The 16453-nt window shown below is 28.3% G+C and overlaps 1 protein-coding gene across 1 annotated transcript in view; it reads left to right on the top strand.

Annotated features, from left to right (window-relative positions):
• LOC126768831 (elongation of very long chain fatty acids protein AAEL008004) overlaps positions 1-14959 on the top strand; it is a 30384-nt gene extending 15425 nt beyond the window's left edge. The window contains exons 2-9 of the mRNA XM_050487179.1: positions 3440-3585; positions 3787-3894; positions 4395-4475; positions 5783-5839; positions 6667-6772; positions 11344-11480; positions 11981-12136; positions 13247-14959. Coding sequence (XP_050343136.1) covers positions 3445-3585; positions 3787-3894; positions 4395-4475; positions 5783-5839; positions 6667-6772; positions 11344-11480; positions 11981-12136; positions 13247-13399 — 939 coding nt within the window. The 5' untranslated portion in view covers positions 3440-3444 and the 3' untranslated portion in view covers positions 13400-14959. The remainder of the gene's footprint in view (positions 1-3439; positions 3586-3786; positions 3895-4394; positions 4476-5782; positions 5840-6666; positions 6773-11343; positions 11481-11980; positions 12137-13246) is intronic.
• The last annotated feature ends 1494 nt before the right edge of the window (positions 14960-16453 follow it).

The raw sequence follows: 16453 nt of genomic DNA, 5'->3' as shown, positions 1-16453 counted from the left end.
ATATATATATAGCAGTATAGTATCTCAAAGGTTAGGTGATTAAGGACAAAACAGGATGTTGTAGAGAAAATTTCAGATCGATATTTAGAAACATCCCAATCCCTTATGATTCATATAGTTAAATACTTTTGTAAATTTTTAATTATTTAATATTAATAATTATATATTGAACGATATTGTTGGAGGTATTATAAGCAATGTAGAATAATTCCAAGAATTTATTATTTTCTCACAGAGTTAATCACAATTTTAATAGCACTGGTGACGTCACAGCTTGAATAAATACCATCATTTGTTTGTAAGTTGCAAGCGTAAAACAAAATTATTGGCAACGTTAACAATATTTTATTGCATTTTGTACATTAATGTCTTCATGGTCAGATTCTCAAATAATCGGTCGTTATATTAATGAACGATGCTAGAATTTGCACTCCGACCCGTCAGAATAATACTGGTCATCGGTTACGATAGTATATTGACTTTGTATTATATATATATATATATATATATATATATGTCGCTGCATTTGCAGTATATATATATATATATATATATATATATATATATATATATATATATACTATACATATATACTATAAATCAACAGACGCTCTATATTCTTTTTATCACGTTTATTTTAATTTTCAATAAATAGTTGAAACATCTCTCGTTATCCTGATGAAGTTTGAACGATCAAAAACAAGAAAAAAGGATCTTTGTACATATTCATATATGTATAGTATTTGTGTACGTGACTGTAATACATACAACATAGAATATATTCTATTATCTATCTAGAGCTTTTCTTGTTCTACATTGTAGTCTAGTGCTTGTAAAATTGTACGTATCTTTCATAGTATTATTCAAGAAATAAGATTTCATACTTAGTTCGTTTTTGTTTCTATACATTATTATACTACGTATAATAAAGCGTTACATAAATAAATTGTGAATATATCTGAGCCGACATAGCCTAGTGGTTAGAACGCGTGAATCTTAACCGACGATCGCGGGTTCAAGCCCAGGCAAGTACTAATGAATTTTCATCTGCTTTGCCTACTTCAACTATAAAAAAGAACATTCACAGCCTGTTAGTTTACTTTTTTTTCAATAAATGTGAAAATCATATTTCATTAATTTGCGGTATATCTACTGGATATTTAAATTTGATTGTGCGAATCAAAAGAATCGTTGTAATAATGTTATCAAATTTTTTGCCGTTAGAATCCACATTCCAAACTATTCATAGCATCGCGTTCAACTGACAAAATTGATTTAAAGGCAAACTTCCGTAATCCGTAACAGCCTGTGAATGTCCCACTGCTGGGCTAAAGGCCTCCTCTCCTCTTTTTGAGGAGAAGGATTAAAGGCAAACTTGAATAAGTATATTTTGAAATTGAAGTAAAATACATTATTTATATAAATTGTACAAAGCTGTTATAACGTAATGGTATTATTTTCAAGCGTTAAAAGGTCGTATTCCGCTTCGACTTTCCTCGTCTTTTTATGTAACATTAAAAAATAAACTATTATTTAAAAATAAAAATATATTAGAGTTTAGATCAACTTTGTTTTTCCATTCATTTTTAGGTAGAATATTAATTCTACCTATTTGTCATATGTTCTCAGTTTCTATAAAGTTGATTGTATAAGCTTTTATGCCATTGTGTGTATATATAATTTACGATCATAAGATATTAAATAGTGTTATTTTATGCAGTTTTATTAAAACTAACCTTAAGGTTATTAAAGTCGCATATTATATAATTGTAGTTATTCACTTGCGATATATTATTACGGTAGAGTATAAAAGATTAAATATCTGGACTTTATAAAATGACCAGAATTAGTTATAAAATAACGATTACTAATTGTATTTTAAGCCTAAACACCTTCGTAATTTATCATAATATTTTTGATGTGTAAAAAAAATTACAATAATATATATATAATTGGTTGTATTTTTCCAGTTCCTACGAAAACTATTTTTTTTTATAAAAAATCTGTTTATATTTGCCTAACCACGTTATCGTACCTACTAAGAATAACTCTAAAGAGTGCAAGCAAGCAATATTTCAGATTAACCGGCTCTCGAGAGGCAATCTCATTTTTAAGCATTTTTTTTCTACAAACACGCAGCAATAGTATTGATTTTTTTTTTGTTCTTCGTGTTTACATAAATTGATTAACCATTTTTTTTCTGAAGAATTTGGTATAGGTAAATCTAAAAACTAATAATATGATATACAAATAAATGTCAATTTTTTACTGCATCCTTTCGTTTTAACAGCGCCACAGTGACTTATTTAAGAAATAAATACGAGTATGTGTTGGAAGTATGGGTGACAGAAGATGTAGTTTTTTGTGGAATGAAAATGTAGGAAGCTTCAAAAGTTTTAATTCGCAATATTCTTATAGCATTACGAGTAGTAGACATTTCGTGTTTTTTTTTCTTTAAAGAAATTTTAATGTTTTGATCGGACACAAAATCCTTTAATGCTTTTCAAGGGTTGTATAATCCCAAGAGTATATTATATAATCATATTTTATTTAACGAATTTTAGATAATTTTAGATAAAATTCATATATACATATACAAAACAAAATAAAGATTTTTCTTTAAAATACATTTATTTATGATATAATTTAAGCTATGCGTTGGTAATTGATATATTGCATAGAATTGATGACACAGCGAATATCTTTAAAAATAATTAATTTAGTAGGCTGTATAAATCACAATGAAACGATATGTATTACAGTTAGTGATATAACGGGTATTAAATATTTTCGGTTTTAGTCGAATTATTTGATTTATTAAGGCTGTTCAAGAAAATAGCGAGAACGGTAAACTGACTACTATATTATGAATATGTTAAAATAAATATAATGTAAAAATGGTTTATTTTTAACCGTAAAAATAAAATAACAGAAAGCTACTATATCTTCTTCTATTTTATCTTTATCTTGAATAAGCATGTAAAGTCAATACTATGTATAGTAAAATGCAATATCTACGTACACACTGACGTACGGATAAAAATTGCACACATCTTGTGTGGTAAAATCAATCGTAGTTTAAATTATTAATAAGACATTTTATAAAGTGTAGCAAATTAATTAAAAATGAAGTGAAAATTAACGTTACGAAAACGAATAAATATTTGAATGATACGTTCGCCGGCTGATTTGTTACCGTAGAGGGGGCCGGTCCACCCTGACATTCGGTAAACTTGACTTGGCTCTTGAGAAATTTACCAAATTGCGGCATATCACTAACGATCGGCGTATTGTAGTCACGTACCACACTATAAATATTTCTATAAATTGTATTTTACGATAAAAAAATGTAAGTGTACCGAATATCATCTAGTAATCGAACAGATCTTTTTTTTCTTAAATTATTTTAGGGATTAATTCAGATAATATTTTGTTGCAGTGGAAATGGAGATAATAAACAGGATAGTGGACGGCTATCATGACCTGATGGACAATCAGAGCGACCAGAGAGTAAAGGATTGGTTCCTAATGTCTTCGCCCTTTCCCACACTAGCAATCTGCCTCACATATGTGTTCACAGTTAAAGTAAGTTCAAATAAAATAATATTCATAACTTAATTAGAACGAAATCATTAAAAAATATATTAAAAATTCAATACGCAGTTTTTTCATGTGTTAATGTAGAAGTGTTATCGTTAGTGATGATATTATATATTAAAATTATATAAATAATAATATAAACGCATTTATTTATTTGTAATTTACATACTTTAACACTTTCTACAGGTATTGGGACCAAAATTAATGGAAAACAGAAAACCCTTCGAGTTAAAGAATGTGCTCATTTGGTACAATCTATTCCAAGTGATATTCAGCTGCTGGCTGTTTTACGAGGTAATTGATAATTTTTGTTTGTTTTATATTTTAATTTCCACTTTTTGCTTAGAAATTGTCATATATTATCCAAATATACTAAACTTAAACGTGACTTTGTTATGACTTGGTCTATTGGTAGCATTCGATAAGTTATATTTTTAATTAAAATGTCTGTCATTATTATTCAAAATATAGAAGGTAATCACTCTTAACATTTACAAATGTGTTGTTGTGTTTTTATGTACTTTTTAAAAATATAATTTGTTGTGAGTCTATTAATTTTTCATTTAATAATACTTCCTATATAATTGTAACTTAATAAAACATGTACTCGTCATGATTACTTTTAACGCTTTTAATTGTTTACTATATTAACATTTAATTATGATCCAAACTTTTTATTATCTGTTAAGAAAAAAGTATGTTTATGTTACTGGCATTGATGGATCTTTACAAGCACGTATATACTTATAACAATTATTTTTTTGTTATAATATTAATAAACTTCTTTTTTGCAGAGCATTGCTAGCGGTTGGTTTACGTCATACAGTTTCAGATGCCAGCCGGTCGATTATTCTAACAATCCTCAGGCTTTGCGGGTATTTACCTTTTTAAAATATTTTAAATTAATATTTAATTAAAAGAAAAAAAAAATACCTTTTTTATAAGTAAATTTAACTTTTTTGTAGATATGTAAAGGTCCGAATTGTTTTGTTTCAAAAGTAAAGTAAAGGTAGTTTTGCTAATTATTGTATATAATTTGACATTCGACAATAATTCAATACAATGTTATATCTGTGCCACAATAATAGGAATTATACCTTATGTTGAAACATAGTTTTTTCGCTGTTTTGTATTAAAAAGAAGAATATTTTGAAATTATTTAAAGACTATAAAAGTTACACAATATACAAATGAAAAAAATGTTGTAAAATAACAATCCGTTCTGGTAATAATCAGTTATTATAAACCATTATTGATTACAATATGATATGAACATGCTCACCTTCAATATTTTTGTTGTTCCATGTATTTTGTATCGGGTTTTCCGATTTCCTAATTTTTGAATCAAAGTTCAACTAAAAAAACAATTCGAATGTATGTTGTGCACATTTAAAAACAGCAGTACTTGGTATTGCTGTGTTCCGGTTTGAAGAGTGAGTGGACCAGTGTAATTATACAGGGACATAACATCTTAGTTCCCAAGGTTGGTTGTCGCATTGGCGATGTAACATTTCTTACAATACCAATGGTTATGGGCGTTGGTGACCACTTACCATCAGTGGCCCATATACTCGTCCGCTTACCAATACTATAAAAAAAACAATATTTACTGTTTCTCACCGATTTCCTAAAGTTTTGCAATTATTTAAGAGAAAAAAAGCGATCAAGGTCTAAATCCTATTTCGAATTATCATAAATATATGGTTAAACTTTAACATCATTCGAAAGCAGGCTCAAGGGCAATGATTTAAGATTTGATTATAAAATTGAGATGCGAAAGACATAAACAAGTAGATATTATATTTGATGCGTTTCTTTAAATACTTACTTTAAAATTGTGGCATAGGAGGCAGGTATGTTTAAAAAAATCAGTATGTAGTTTTGGATAATGCTTAAGTAAATAATTACATTGCTAAGTTTTTTCTAAATTCAAATTAATAGAATCTGTTTATTACGACACATCACATGTATTACAAATCCACATCTGATATTAATTATAAACTATAAAAATATATAGAAGACAATTTTAATTCATAAAAAAAACGAATTAAGAGGTTAAGCAATTCATTTAAAATTAATAAATATCTACATATACTATATTATGTAAAGGAAACAGCCAGTATTTTCTTATGATATGTTTATAATATAACGACAAAAAAATAAAAACAAATCTTTTTTGCAGATAGCATACGGATGCTGGTGGTACTATTTCTCGAAATTCACAGAGTTCTTCGACACGGTACGTAATTAAATAAACATTTATTATTAATAATGTTTTTTGTGTTATAATACTTAAGTTTTTTTTTCATTTAATGATACAATATGCGTAAATTGTTTATTATGATTTTATAATAGGGTTTTCATATGATAGACGTAATTCTATTTTACTTTTATGCTCATAAAAAATTATACTGTGTTGAAAATTGTTCGTAATTTATGATAGTATGTAAACTTTGCTTATTAAAGCTACTAGTTACTTATATTATTTTTAATATATAGAGTTGATATATGAGACGATAACTAAAAGCTTGATATAAAATAAATAAGTTAACTTAGAGTTTTTATACAGTATGCATATGGATATTGTAGTTTTAATGTTTTAATTTTTGTAAACCGGTAAAACCACGAAACTAGTTCGATATATCAAGGAACTCTTGCCTCTATAGAATCTCAAAAAGAAGATCTTCTGATAGTCCAATGTTAAACGTGATCTCACGCTATTACAGATAATAAATATATATCAGACTATATATTATATTTTGCTTTTATACGAAGCTTTAAGAATGCGTATTAACGCATCGATTATTTTACACTTGGCTGCTCAAGCTTAACAATTTAATTAATATTTTTTATTGCAAGCTTTTGTTTCGTCTGCATGAATTTTAACCCGATCCCACTTACAGAGAGACTGACATTTCTCACCCATTTAAAAATGACTATGATTTATTTCTACTGACGTCACAAATATAGTAGAGGCCAAATGATCTGTTTGTTTTTCTACGATTCAGTAGGAATTATTTATAAATATTTTGACTAAGCTTGGACCATTATTGTTTTATATTTCAGATCTTCTTTGTGATGCGCAAAAAGTTTGACCATGTATCGAAGTTACACGTCATCCACCACGGCATAATGCCTATGTCAGTCTGGTTTGGAGTCAAGTTCACGCCAGGTAAGTTTTACTAACAATATTATACTAAACAAACCTGTATAACAAGTCTTGTGGTGCAATAAATTGTACATTGAAACATACCTTGCTGTTGTCAACACTTTTACAATAAGTTATATATATTAGCACACATAATTATCAATATAATTATTATATAGGTATATGAATTTATGTATGTATAAAACAAAAATATATAATAAATAAGTAATTTCAAAATAAAAAAGTTAATAATCAAGTATAATTGTTATTGTTATTGTTGTGTTCCGGTTTGAAGGGTGAGTGAGCCAGTGTAATTACAGGCACAAGGGACATAAAATCTTAGTTCCCAAGGTTGGTGGCGCATTGGCTATATAAGCGATGGTTGACATTACTTACAATGCCAATGTCTAAGAGCGTTTGGTGACCACTTACCATCAGGTGGCCCATATGCTCGTCCGCCTTCCTATTCTATAAAAAAAAAAAAAAAATAATAATAATATTAATAGTTTCTTAGTATATTATTTGAGTACATTTTAACGCCATTATTTACTTTAGATGTAACTGCACGCGCTGAAATAGATTTTTTATTACCTTTTTAAAGTAAAATAAAGGCATTAGTACGCTTGTCACGATACATATACGTTAGTTGCACCGAGACTTAGCTTACTTATTATGATTTACATCTGATAATGCTACAGTGGTTATCCTTTGTTTGTTGTTTCCGAAAAACAATTTGGTGCAAATTTTTTTTTTTATTTAGTTAAAAACAAACATTTATAGTCAGTTTTTACTATCATAATGGTAAATAAATACCTATTTAATAAGATGTTTTTTCCTATTTGTGAACAATTAAAATCGCTTACGTCCTTCCGCGTAGTGGTCTTGTTATATATATGTGTACATAAATAAATAAATGAATTATTGTAATACTTATAAGTGGAAAAAAACAGATGCATCTATGTTGGAATGAAAAAAAAAATGTTGTTTCATAATTATATATAGTATAAGCTCAAGGTAGTCTACCTTATAAGATATTGAACCTATGATACTTATCAGGCGTATTAATGGACCTTCCACAACTAGTTTGTTTGTGATACAGATAATTTAACTAGATTTGTTTTACCTTCCTAGTGTTATGATTGTTTATGATGTACTTTGTTCACGTAGAAGTTTCCATGACAAACATTAACTAACTACTATAGGCAAGCTAAAATTTTACAACTTATCAAAATCCAATACAATATGTACATAAGAATAATAATAGAATAAGAAATAATAAGAATAAAAATAGAACCAATTTTTATGCATTAAAACCGTCCCATAAGTACCCAAAAAAATAATCAAAAAAATTTAGTGAGAGTTTGATTTCACTCATCAATCACGCACCTCGTTAATTGGATATTGATCATAACGTTCTTATAATATCAACGTTTTAAACACGACGCTTTTTCAAAAAATTCAATTCAACCGCGTGTTTGACATATTACCATTGTTTGCATATCAGAGTAAACTAAATCGCGCTTATTATTCATATTTGACTATAAACCGGCTAAATAAACGAGATTCTTTAGCATGACTTTTCTAGAACAAAACATGAGCGGTATTTTTGCGTCTTAATCGGACGTTGGCCTTACGTTTGTCTTTTAATTATATACACATCCGTACATTTCTATCGCCTAGTAGTATTAGAAATAAAAAGAAATAATAGCGACGTAGTATGTGCCATACAAAATTCTTTAAATAATAAAAATAGGAAATAGTCACAAAAACAGTGTTAAATATATAAACAAACACTTCGTGCATTTCACAAGCAAATAGGTACATTGGGATTTAACCAAATAAGAATATAATATTTTAATTTATAATTTATACTAATCTAAATTAGCGTACTTTTTAAATCTACTTTAATTTTATTTTAATTTTGTAAATTAATGACTGGAAAACCTTATTCTTGACGTTTATATCATACTAATATTATTAGGTAGTAAATTTTGTTGGTATTTTTTGCAATTGTACGCAATAACTAAAAATTATAGTTCAAGTCAGACATAGACTCTAAATAATATATTTATATTTTGCATATTTTTTAAAGATATATACAGCGTTAAGTATGTTTGACCTTTAAACGTAGTATATGTTCCGGTGTTGTGATGTTTTGACTTTGACTATAGTTAATATTTTTGTTATGAAACATCTAGAACAAACGTTTTATTTTTATTTTTCAATGCTTTATTCACAGATTATAAAATAATATATTTTCATTGAATAATATATTATTATAATTTAATTAAACGTTAAAGTAACTTTTAACATAGTTATTATCAATTCAGTAAAATTGTTCGAAAGCCAGTCAAAGTAACCTTTTTAGCATTCGGATATCAGTGTTTTTCATGACAAGTAGTTTTTCATGATCGTAATATACGTACTTATTAACAATTACTAATTAATACCAGTTTGCGTAGTTGCGATAATTAATAAAAAGTAGCTTCCTTTTAGTAAATTACATTTATTATTTATAAAGTACGTAGTTAGTAACTACAATCAATGTGGGATGATACTGTGTGACGCACAAATATTATATTTTTTGTTTTGCTAAGAATTTAAAATTCTAATAAAGAAGATAAATTCAATTCAATTTTAATTGAAAAACCTAAATTTAATGGCATTCGGTTGCCCGAAAGAGCAACAACTTCTTCAACTTCTTGATACCTTGATAGAATGGTACAAAGATTAATGTTGCCATTATAAAAAATATAATTTCGCAATGCAGCAAAGATTTAAGCAGTCATCGCTCGGTTTTCATCATAATAAATTGATTAGATATTAATAGTATTATTCCATTTGTTTTTTGTTATATATGGAAAAATACCCCAATGAGCCTTTAAGAATTTCAAATAACATAAGTCTCTAGCCGTACACCATTATTTATTAGGCAGACGGTAATTGGATTCGGTTCGTGTACAGTTATTGGTAACTACATACATACTAATAATGTAACCGGAGCGGACATAAACCGCTAGTAAGTACGTTTTTTCCTTCGTTTTGTATAATTTAAATATTAATCTGATACCCATATAATTACTTGTTACGGTTTTGCGATTTGTTTAGTCATATAAAACACAAAAACATAATTTATTTAAAATAATTCACAAAGTAAAAAAATAATAGTTATTCTTTGGTATTTTATTATTGGGTACGAAGGTGAGTGAGTTTTAGTAAAATTAGAATAATTTAATTTAAAGTATACTTAGCTATATGAAAAAAGGAAAAAATATCAGTGAATACACCTCAATTATGTCTATATAGCTCCCTTTTGACTTTAATGCATTCAGGACCAAACATTTACTTGTTTTTAGTAAGTTCGCGCAGCTCCTACGTCGTTATTTCTCTATATAACAGCGCACGCCCATACTGTTCTTTACCTTACAGTGTAATACAAGGAATAAATTATGCACCAATCAATTTGATTTTGGTTTTTGCCCATCAAATTATTTGTGATATTATTCAAAGCAACATTTATGTTTTGGTAATTGTGCTTTATATACTTTAAAACTATTCGATATGGTTTCATTTTTGTTTGAACATTGAACACTCTTTTTCATTGTTAGTCTGGATGATCTCCAATGTGACCGAGATCAATAAATCCATATTAAAATAAGAAATTTTGCGCAAAAACGTATGGGAACTAAATTGTAAACGGAATACATTTCTAGTTTACTGCCATGGTATTCTTATATATGCATATGTAATAAAGTAAAAAAATAAAGTTTTATATTTATGATGAATATTCTACCTTCGAGTTCATTGCCCATCACACATTTAATAACAAGCTTTGCGAAAAGCATTTTTACTAGGCATGATTTATGATATTAGGTACATTCGTTTTATACTAAGTACTGATACAAACTTTATGAATTTATTAAATACTACTTTGAAAGATACAAAAACTTGCAAAAAAGTGATGAATCATAATCAAGATCAAGAGAATCACAAAAAATGCACATATTTAAATTATTAATTATAAGCTCAACGTTATCAAACATTCGAATTCGTAACCAAAATACCGGTTTATCTTTTATGAAGATATTATTAGGGTTAACTTTTTTATGTATTTAAACAATAATCTTAAGACGTATTCGTATTTTTTTGCTTGTAAATCCCAGTTATGCTTCTTTCATATACTTACATTTTTTCTGCTAATAATCGAAACCAAATATACATATATACGTTTACGAAAGTATTTTTAGTGTATATATAGACCTTATAATTATTTTCTTTACATTAAAAGTACGAGCTTAGTAAAAAAAATCCCTATTTTATGATACATGATTGATATAGAATTATAGATTTTTCTTTTATTTACATTAATTCATAAATATTTTTGTTGTTGTCAATTCATAATATGTAATTTTGTAATCGCCTATATAAAATACGATAGAAATAAGAATAATTTTGATATTGATCACAATTATTGATGAATGCGTATTTATTTAACCTTACAGATATTTCTTAATATTTAAACGCAAACATTTTTTTTATTTTATCTCATTACATTTTAAAGCTTAATTACATTCTTTAAAACATTTTTTTTATAGGTGGCCACTCTACGTTCTTCGGAATGCTTAACACGTTCGTCCACATCATTATGTACTCGTACTATCTGCTTGCTGCCTTCGGTCCTCAGGTCCAAAAGTACTTGTGGTGGAAGAAGTACCTCACCGCACTACAGATGGTAAATAAGATATATAAATAATTTAATTGATTGACAGCACTGACAGTATCACAATAAAATATTAGAGTCATGGATTAGAATTAGATAGACATTGTAATTGCACGATAAAAATTCAATGTTACATGACTTCAATAGTAATGTTTAATGATTTGCTTGAGTCAATACAATAACAGACTAGGCAATGACTAGTCCAAGCGAAGGAATTCCAAAGGCCGATCGTAATTAAATGTTCATCAAGAAGGTCGCGGTTGTCCAAGTAAAAGGGACGTCTAAGGTCAATATCATAGTCAAGGCTTCAACACTTGTAGACGTAATAGCAAAAACGAAGCACTGTTTATTTGATACACACTTGCTTGCTTATTAAGAACATTAAGAAAAAAAAACTACTTCATGTATATTAATTTGTTTACGAAGATTGTTTCGAAAATATATTTATGATTTCCTATTATGTTAATTTTTTGTTTAATTATATAAAATAACATATTTATTTTATACAACAGGTTCAGTTCGTGATGGTGTTCTTGCATGCATTCCAATTGCTCTTCATCGACTGCGATTACCCTCGCGCTTTCGTGTGGTGGATCGGAATGCACGCTGTTCTCTTTTACTACCTTTTCTCCGACTTCTACAAACAGGCTTATATAAAGAAGGCCAAGGTAAGATAAAGCCACTTCTTGAAGTAAACGTCTCTGGGCTCGATAAAAACAAAATATCGGAAACGAATTTGATAGAAATGTATCTGAATGAACGTTTATGAAGCAGAAGTCAAATTTACTTTAGCAACAAGCTTCTTTAGTTAGGTACTTTAGCAGCAAATTTCTTTCGAATAAAATATGAATAATATTAGTAGCAATAATATTCAAATCACCAACGAAATTTTTCTTGTAAAATATTGTTTAAATATTTCTTTAAGCTGGTTTGCTGGATGTTAAGCTTATTATTTTATAATACGCTTAAAGTTCAAACATCTACTAAATGTTGAAATACTATACACAAGCGGCATTGTGACTCTATTGTTACTTTTCTTATAAAACGTATCCATCTAAAATAACTCAATAGTTTTCTTTTTATTAGATATTACAATAAAGACGTTAACACTAAAAAATCACAGTGGTTATGCAGTTATGATTAATTTAAGCACATACTTCATATTTTTTGCGTTAGTACTGGGAAAATAGAAACACGTCCAACTCGGACACAATAGTCGCCACTGTATGTAGATATTTTAATTATATGAAGTGTTCAGTTTAATTAACATATCAAAAGAATAGGATTAAGCAATCCTTTACCAACTTTAATTAATAAAATAAATAACAATGGGTGTATGGTAATTTCATTAATTATTTTCAACTTGTGAATATTTTACCAAACCTATCTAAACTACGTCTTCATTCATAAATCGAAAAAAATATCATGTAATAAAATAAACGTATTTTTTTCGGTAAAAAAACATCTATACATTTCATTAAATTACCAGTCATGTCTGATAAAAAACTTAAGAACATTAATTTCAATGATCTACAAATAATTGAATGTTTTATAGAAATGGAATATACATAAATAATTTTATATAGTAACTGATGATACATTAACACCTCAGTTATTTTAAATATTAGCTTTAGAAGCAGAACTGACATCCATGTTCGTTCCATTCATTTATATTTTTTTATAAATTAATAAAATTAATTTTAATCTTTTAAAATAAAAAATATTTTATTCATATTATTTTATTTTTCAAATACTCATTGAAAACTTTCTTTAATCAGAGCCTAAAATCGAAACAAAGGGCTGAACTTGAATCATCGAAGATGGATTACGAATCGAAAGAAAGAAAGCTGCCTCTTCTGAACGGTTTCAGCAATGGTTCCGCATTGGGTGACGTTCGGCAAAGAATGGCGGGAGCTGTCGCGTCACAGTGATGGAGTCATCGCGAAATAGTACATGCCATGGCATCTTTTAGTGACGTATTCTATTAAGCACCATAAGACTTTATGGAAACGTGTGTATGAAACACAAGTTTTAAACCAAGTCATGTGGTTAGCCCATCGTCATCTTGCCCTGGATTTAAGTGTCATGGTGTCAATGGAACAATATAGAGATCTGTGTATGTGTCGTATAGACGGACAAAGTACAAAGTGAATCTCAAATAACCTTGAAAAGTTAAGCTCAATTACAAATAGTGATGGTATAATTAAGTAAATAGAATAACCAATATTGCTGTTACAGAAGCTCGGCCGATTAATTGTGCTCAATTATAATCTTGAAAATTGCATACAAGTTTACATAAATGTAGTATATTAGTTGTTTTAATGTGTGTCTGATCTTATAAATTGTACACATTTGACGTGGTTTTCTTACGTCTTTAATTGTATAAGACATAAATGTATTTATTTTACAATAACGAAAAGCTCTTTGGCTAGTTAAATGGTGTCTTGAAATTTATTATATTATAATTATTATGGCCTTGGCTTACGTCGTCTTATGCTTAATGCATTTGAATAATAGTATAATTATTTATTTTTATTGCAACAGATTTAAATAAGACACAGATGAACTTGTCACCTACATCAGGAAATGTATTTTTAAGGTTACTTGGAAGGCTACTTATATTTTCCGTAATATAAAACTTGAAAACATATTATAATATGTAGATGGTTCGACATTCTAAAAAAAGAAGAAAAAGACCACATATGTTAAAAAAAATCTTGCTACATTTTTAATGAAGCACTCGACATCAAAATATAGAACTTTATTCTTTCTCTTCGTTATGAAGGGAAAGAATATATCATTTAAATATGTATTATATAACAGGTTGTACTATCTGTAAGCAACTTTTGTATTATAAAATTAATAAAACTTACCTCTTAATATTATAAGCATAACTTGTAATTGCTATGTTTTAACCATAAAACAAATGAAATGAAAGACGACAAGGCTTATCGAACCAACCCATTAAAAAAACACACATTCAACATTTTACAATTCAGATTAATCGTATCGTATCGTGGTGTTTGATATTGTTACTTAATAATAAGACTATGTCATTATTCTGACGAGCCTATGTCTCTTTTATTATATCAGTTCGAAATAAAACTTTGTACTAGCTACAAATATCTAAAGTTAAATGTTTTAAAATGCAATTGGAAGCAAAGCTGGTAGATATAATGAGCTATTTGTTACTGTGACAGCTTAAGTTGAATTTAGTTTTAGAAATTCAAACACAAAGAAACAGGGTTTGGTTCTCATGAATGTTATGTAACCGCTAGGCAACACAATGCAGATCTATACCTGCATCAATTAAAAAAAAAAATCTATACATTAATAAAGGGTCTAAGCAAATAATATTAATATGTAACCGAATTCATTGTTTGAAGGTTTTTAGTCAATAAAATAAGGTATCGGCGATTAAAATTTTTATTAATTTATAAGATTTGTAATAAATTTTGTGATACATATTTAAATAAAATTTGACTATCGTATCTTTATCGTTTCATTAACCTCGTCCATATGTTGCAAATAGAAAGTTGCACCATCGTTTACCTTGAACATTTAATCAATAAAAATTAATAATTTAAAAGTTTTAATACCTTTTTAAGACGTGTTTACGCAAGGGTCCGAAATAATTTATAACACAAATACATAAGTAGAAATGGTACACAGCTCAAAAGATCATTTTAATTATGTTTTTTTTATTCAAAAGTATATAAACTTAAATTTGCCTTAAGGCATAATAGTATACATACAGTAACAGCCTGTTAATGTCCCACTGTTTGGAGCTTATTCCACCACGCTGCTCCAATGCGGGTTGGTAGAATACAAATGTGGCATAATTTCAATATAATTAGACACATGCAGATTTCCTCACGATGTTTTGCTTCACCGTCAAACACGAGATGAATTATAAACACAAATTAAGCACATGAAAATTCAGTGGTGCTTGCCCGGGTTTGAACCCACGATCATCGGTTAAGATTCATGCGTTCTAACCACTAGGCCATCTCGGCTTAAGCCAAATTAAATCATAAAGAATAAATAAAATTTAAAACTTCTAAAATAAAAATAATGTCGTGTATTTCGTGCTTTTTAACTCTGCCATTTACAAAAAAAGTAGTACGGTAAAGTACGAAAAGAATTATAAGCATTGCTTAAGACTTGTTTTATAAGGCAGGCCATCTCGGCAAAACATAATGAAAAAGAGTTAAAATATAAGTATATGCTCATAATATTATATATTAGTTTCAATAATATATAATATTTTGAGCAAATACGTACCATTCCTTAATGTAAGTTTAATCTTATATGGTTTAATTATATACCGGATAAGCAAGTTTTGGCCATAATGGGATATGTTGTTTATAATCATGACTGACGTCACAATACTACAGACCGATGACGCAAAAAGAGTAATTAAGGCCGAATCGGATGGAACTTTTTCTGGAATAATTTATTACAAATTTATAAAATAAACAAATTTTAAAAGATTTATTATCGTACTGGCTTTGTTTGCTTAGAATTTTTTTTGCTTTTTTTACGCTGGTAATTCTTTGATAGGTAACCGGAAGAAATTTTCTTATCTGATCGAACTAGAATGATAACAAAGTAATTTAACACATACGAAGGTCATATATAATATTAGTTTATTTGTTTTTTTGATTACCGAAAATATTACATTGCGAAAAAAACTTATATATTTTTTTTAGCCGAGATGGCCTAGTGGTTAGAACGCGTGCATCTTAACCGATGATCGTGGGTTCAAACCCGGGCAAGCACCACTGAATTTTCATGTGCTTAATTTGTGTTTATAATTCATCTCGTGCTTGACGGTGAAGGAAAACATCGTGAGGAAACCTGCATGTGCCTAATTTCATTGAAATTATGCCACATGTGTATTCTACCAACCCGCATTGGAGCAGCGTGGTGGAATAAGCTCCAAACCTTCTCTTCAAAAGGGAGAGGAGGCCTTAGCCCAGCAG

The sequence above is a fragment of the Nymphalis io genome, chromosome 5 (assembly GCF_905147045.1).
Source record: "Nymphalis io chromosome 5, ilAglIoxx1.1, whole genome shotgun sequence".
Taxonomy (NCBI): Eukaryota; Metazoa; Arthropoda; class Insecta; order Lepidoptera; family Nymphalidae; genus Nymphalis; species Nymphalis io.
Note: the sequence above shows the minus strand (reverse complement) of the source record. Positions and strands in the feature narration are given on the sequence as shown.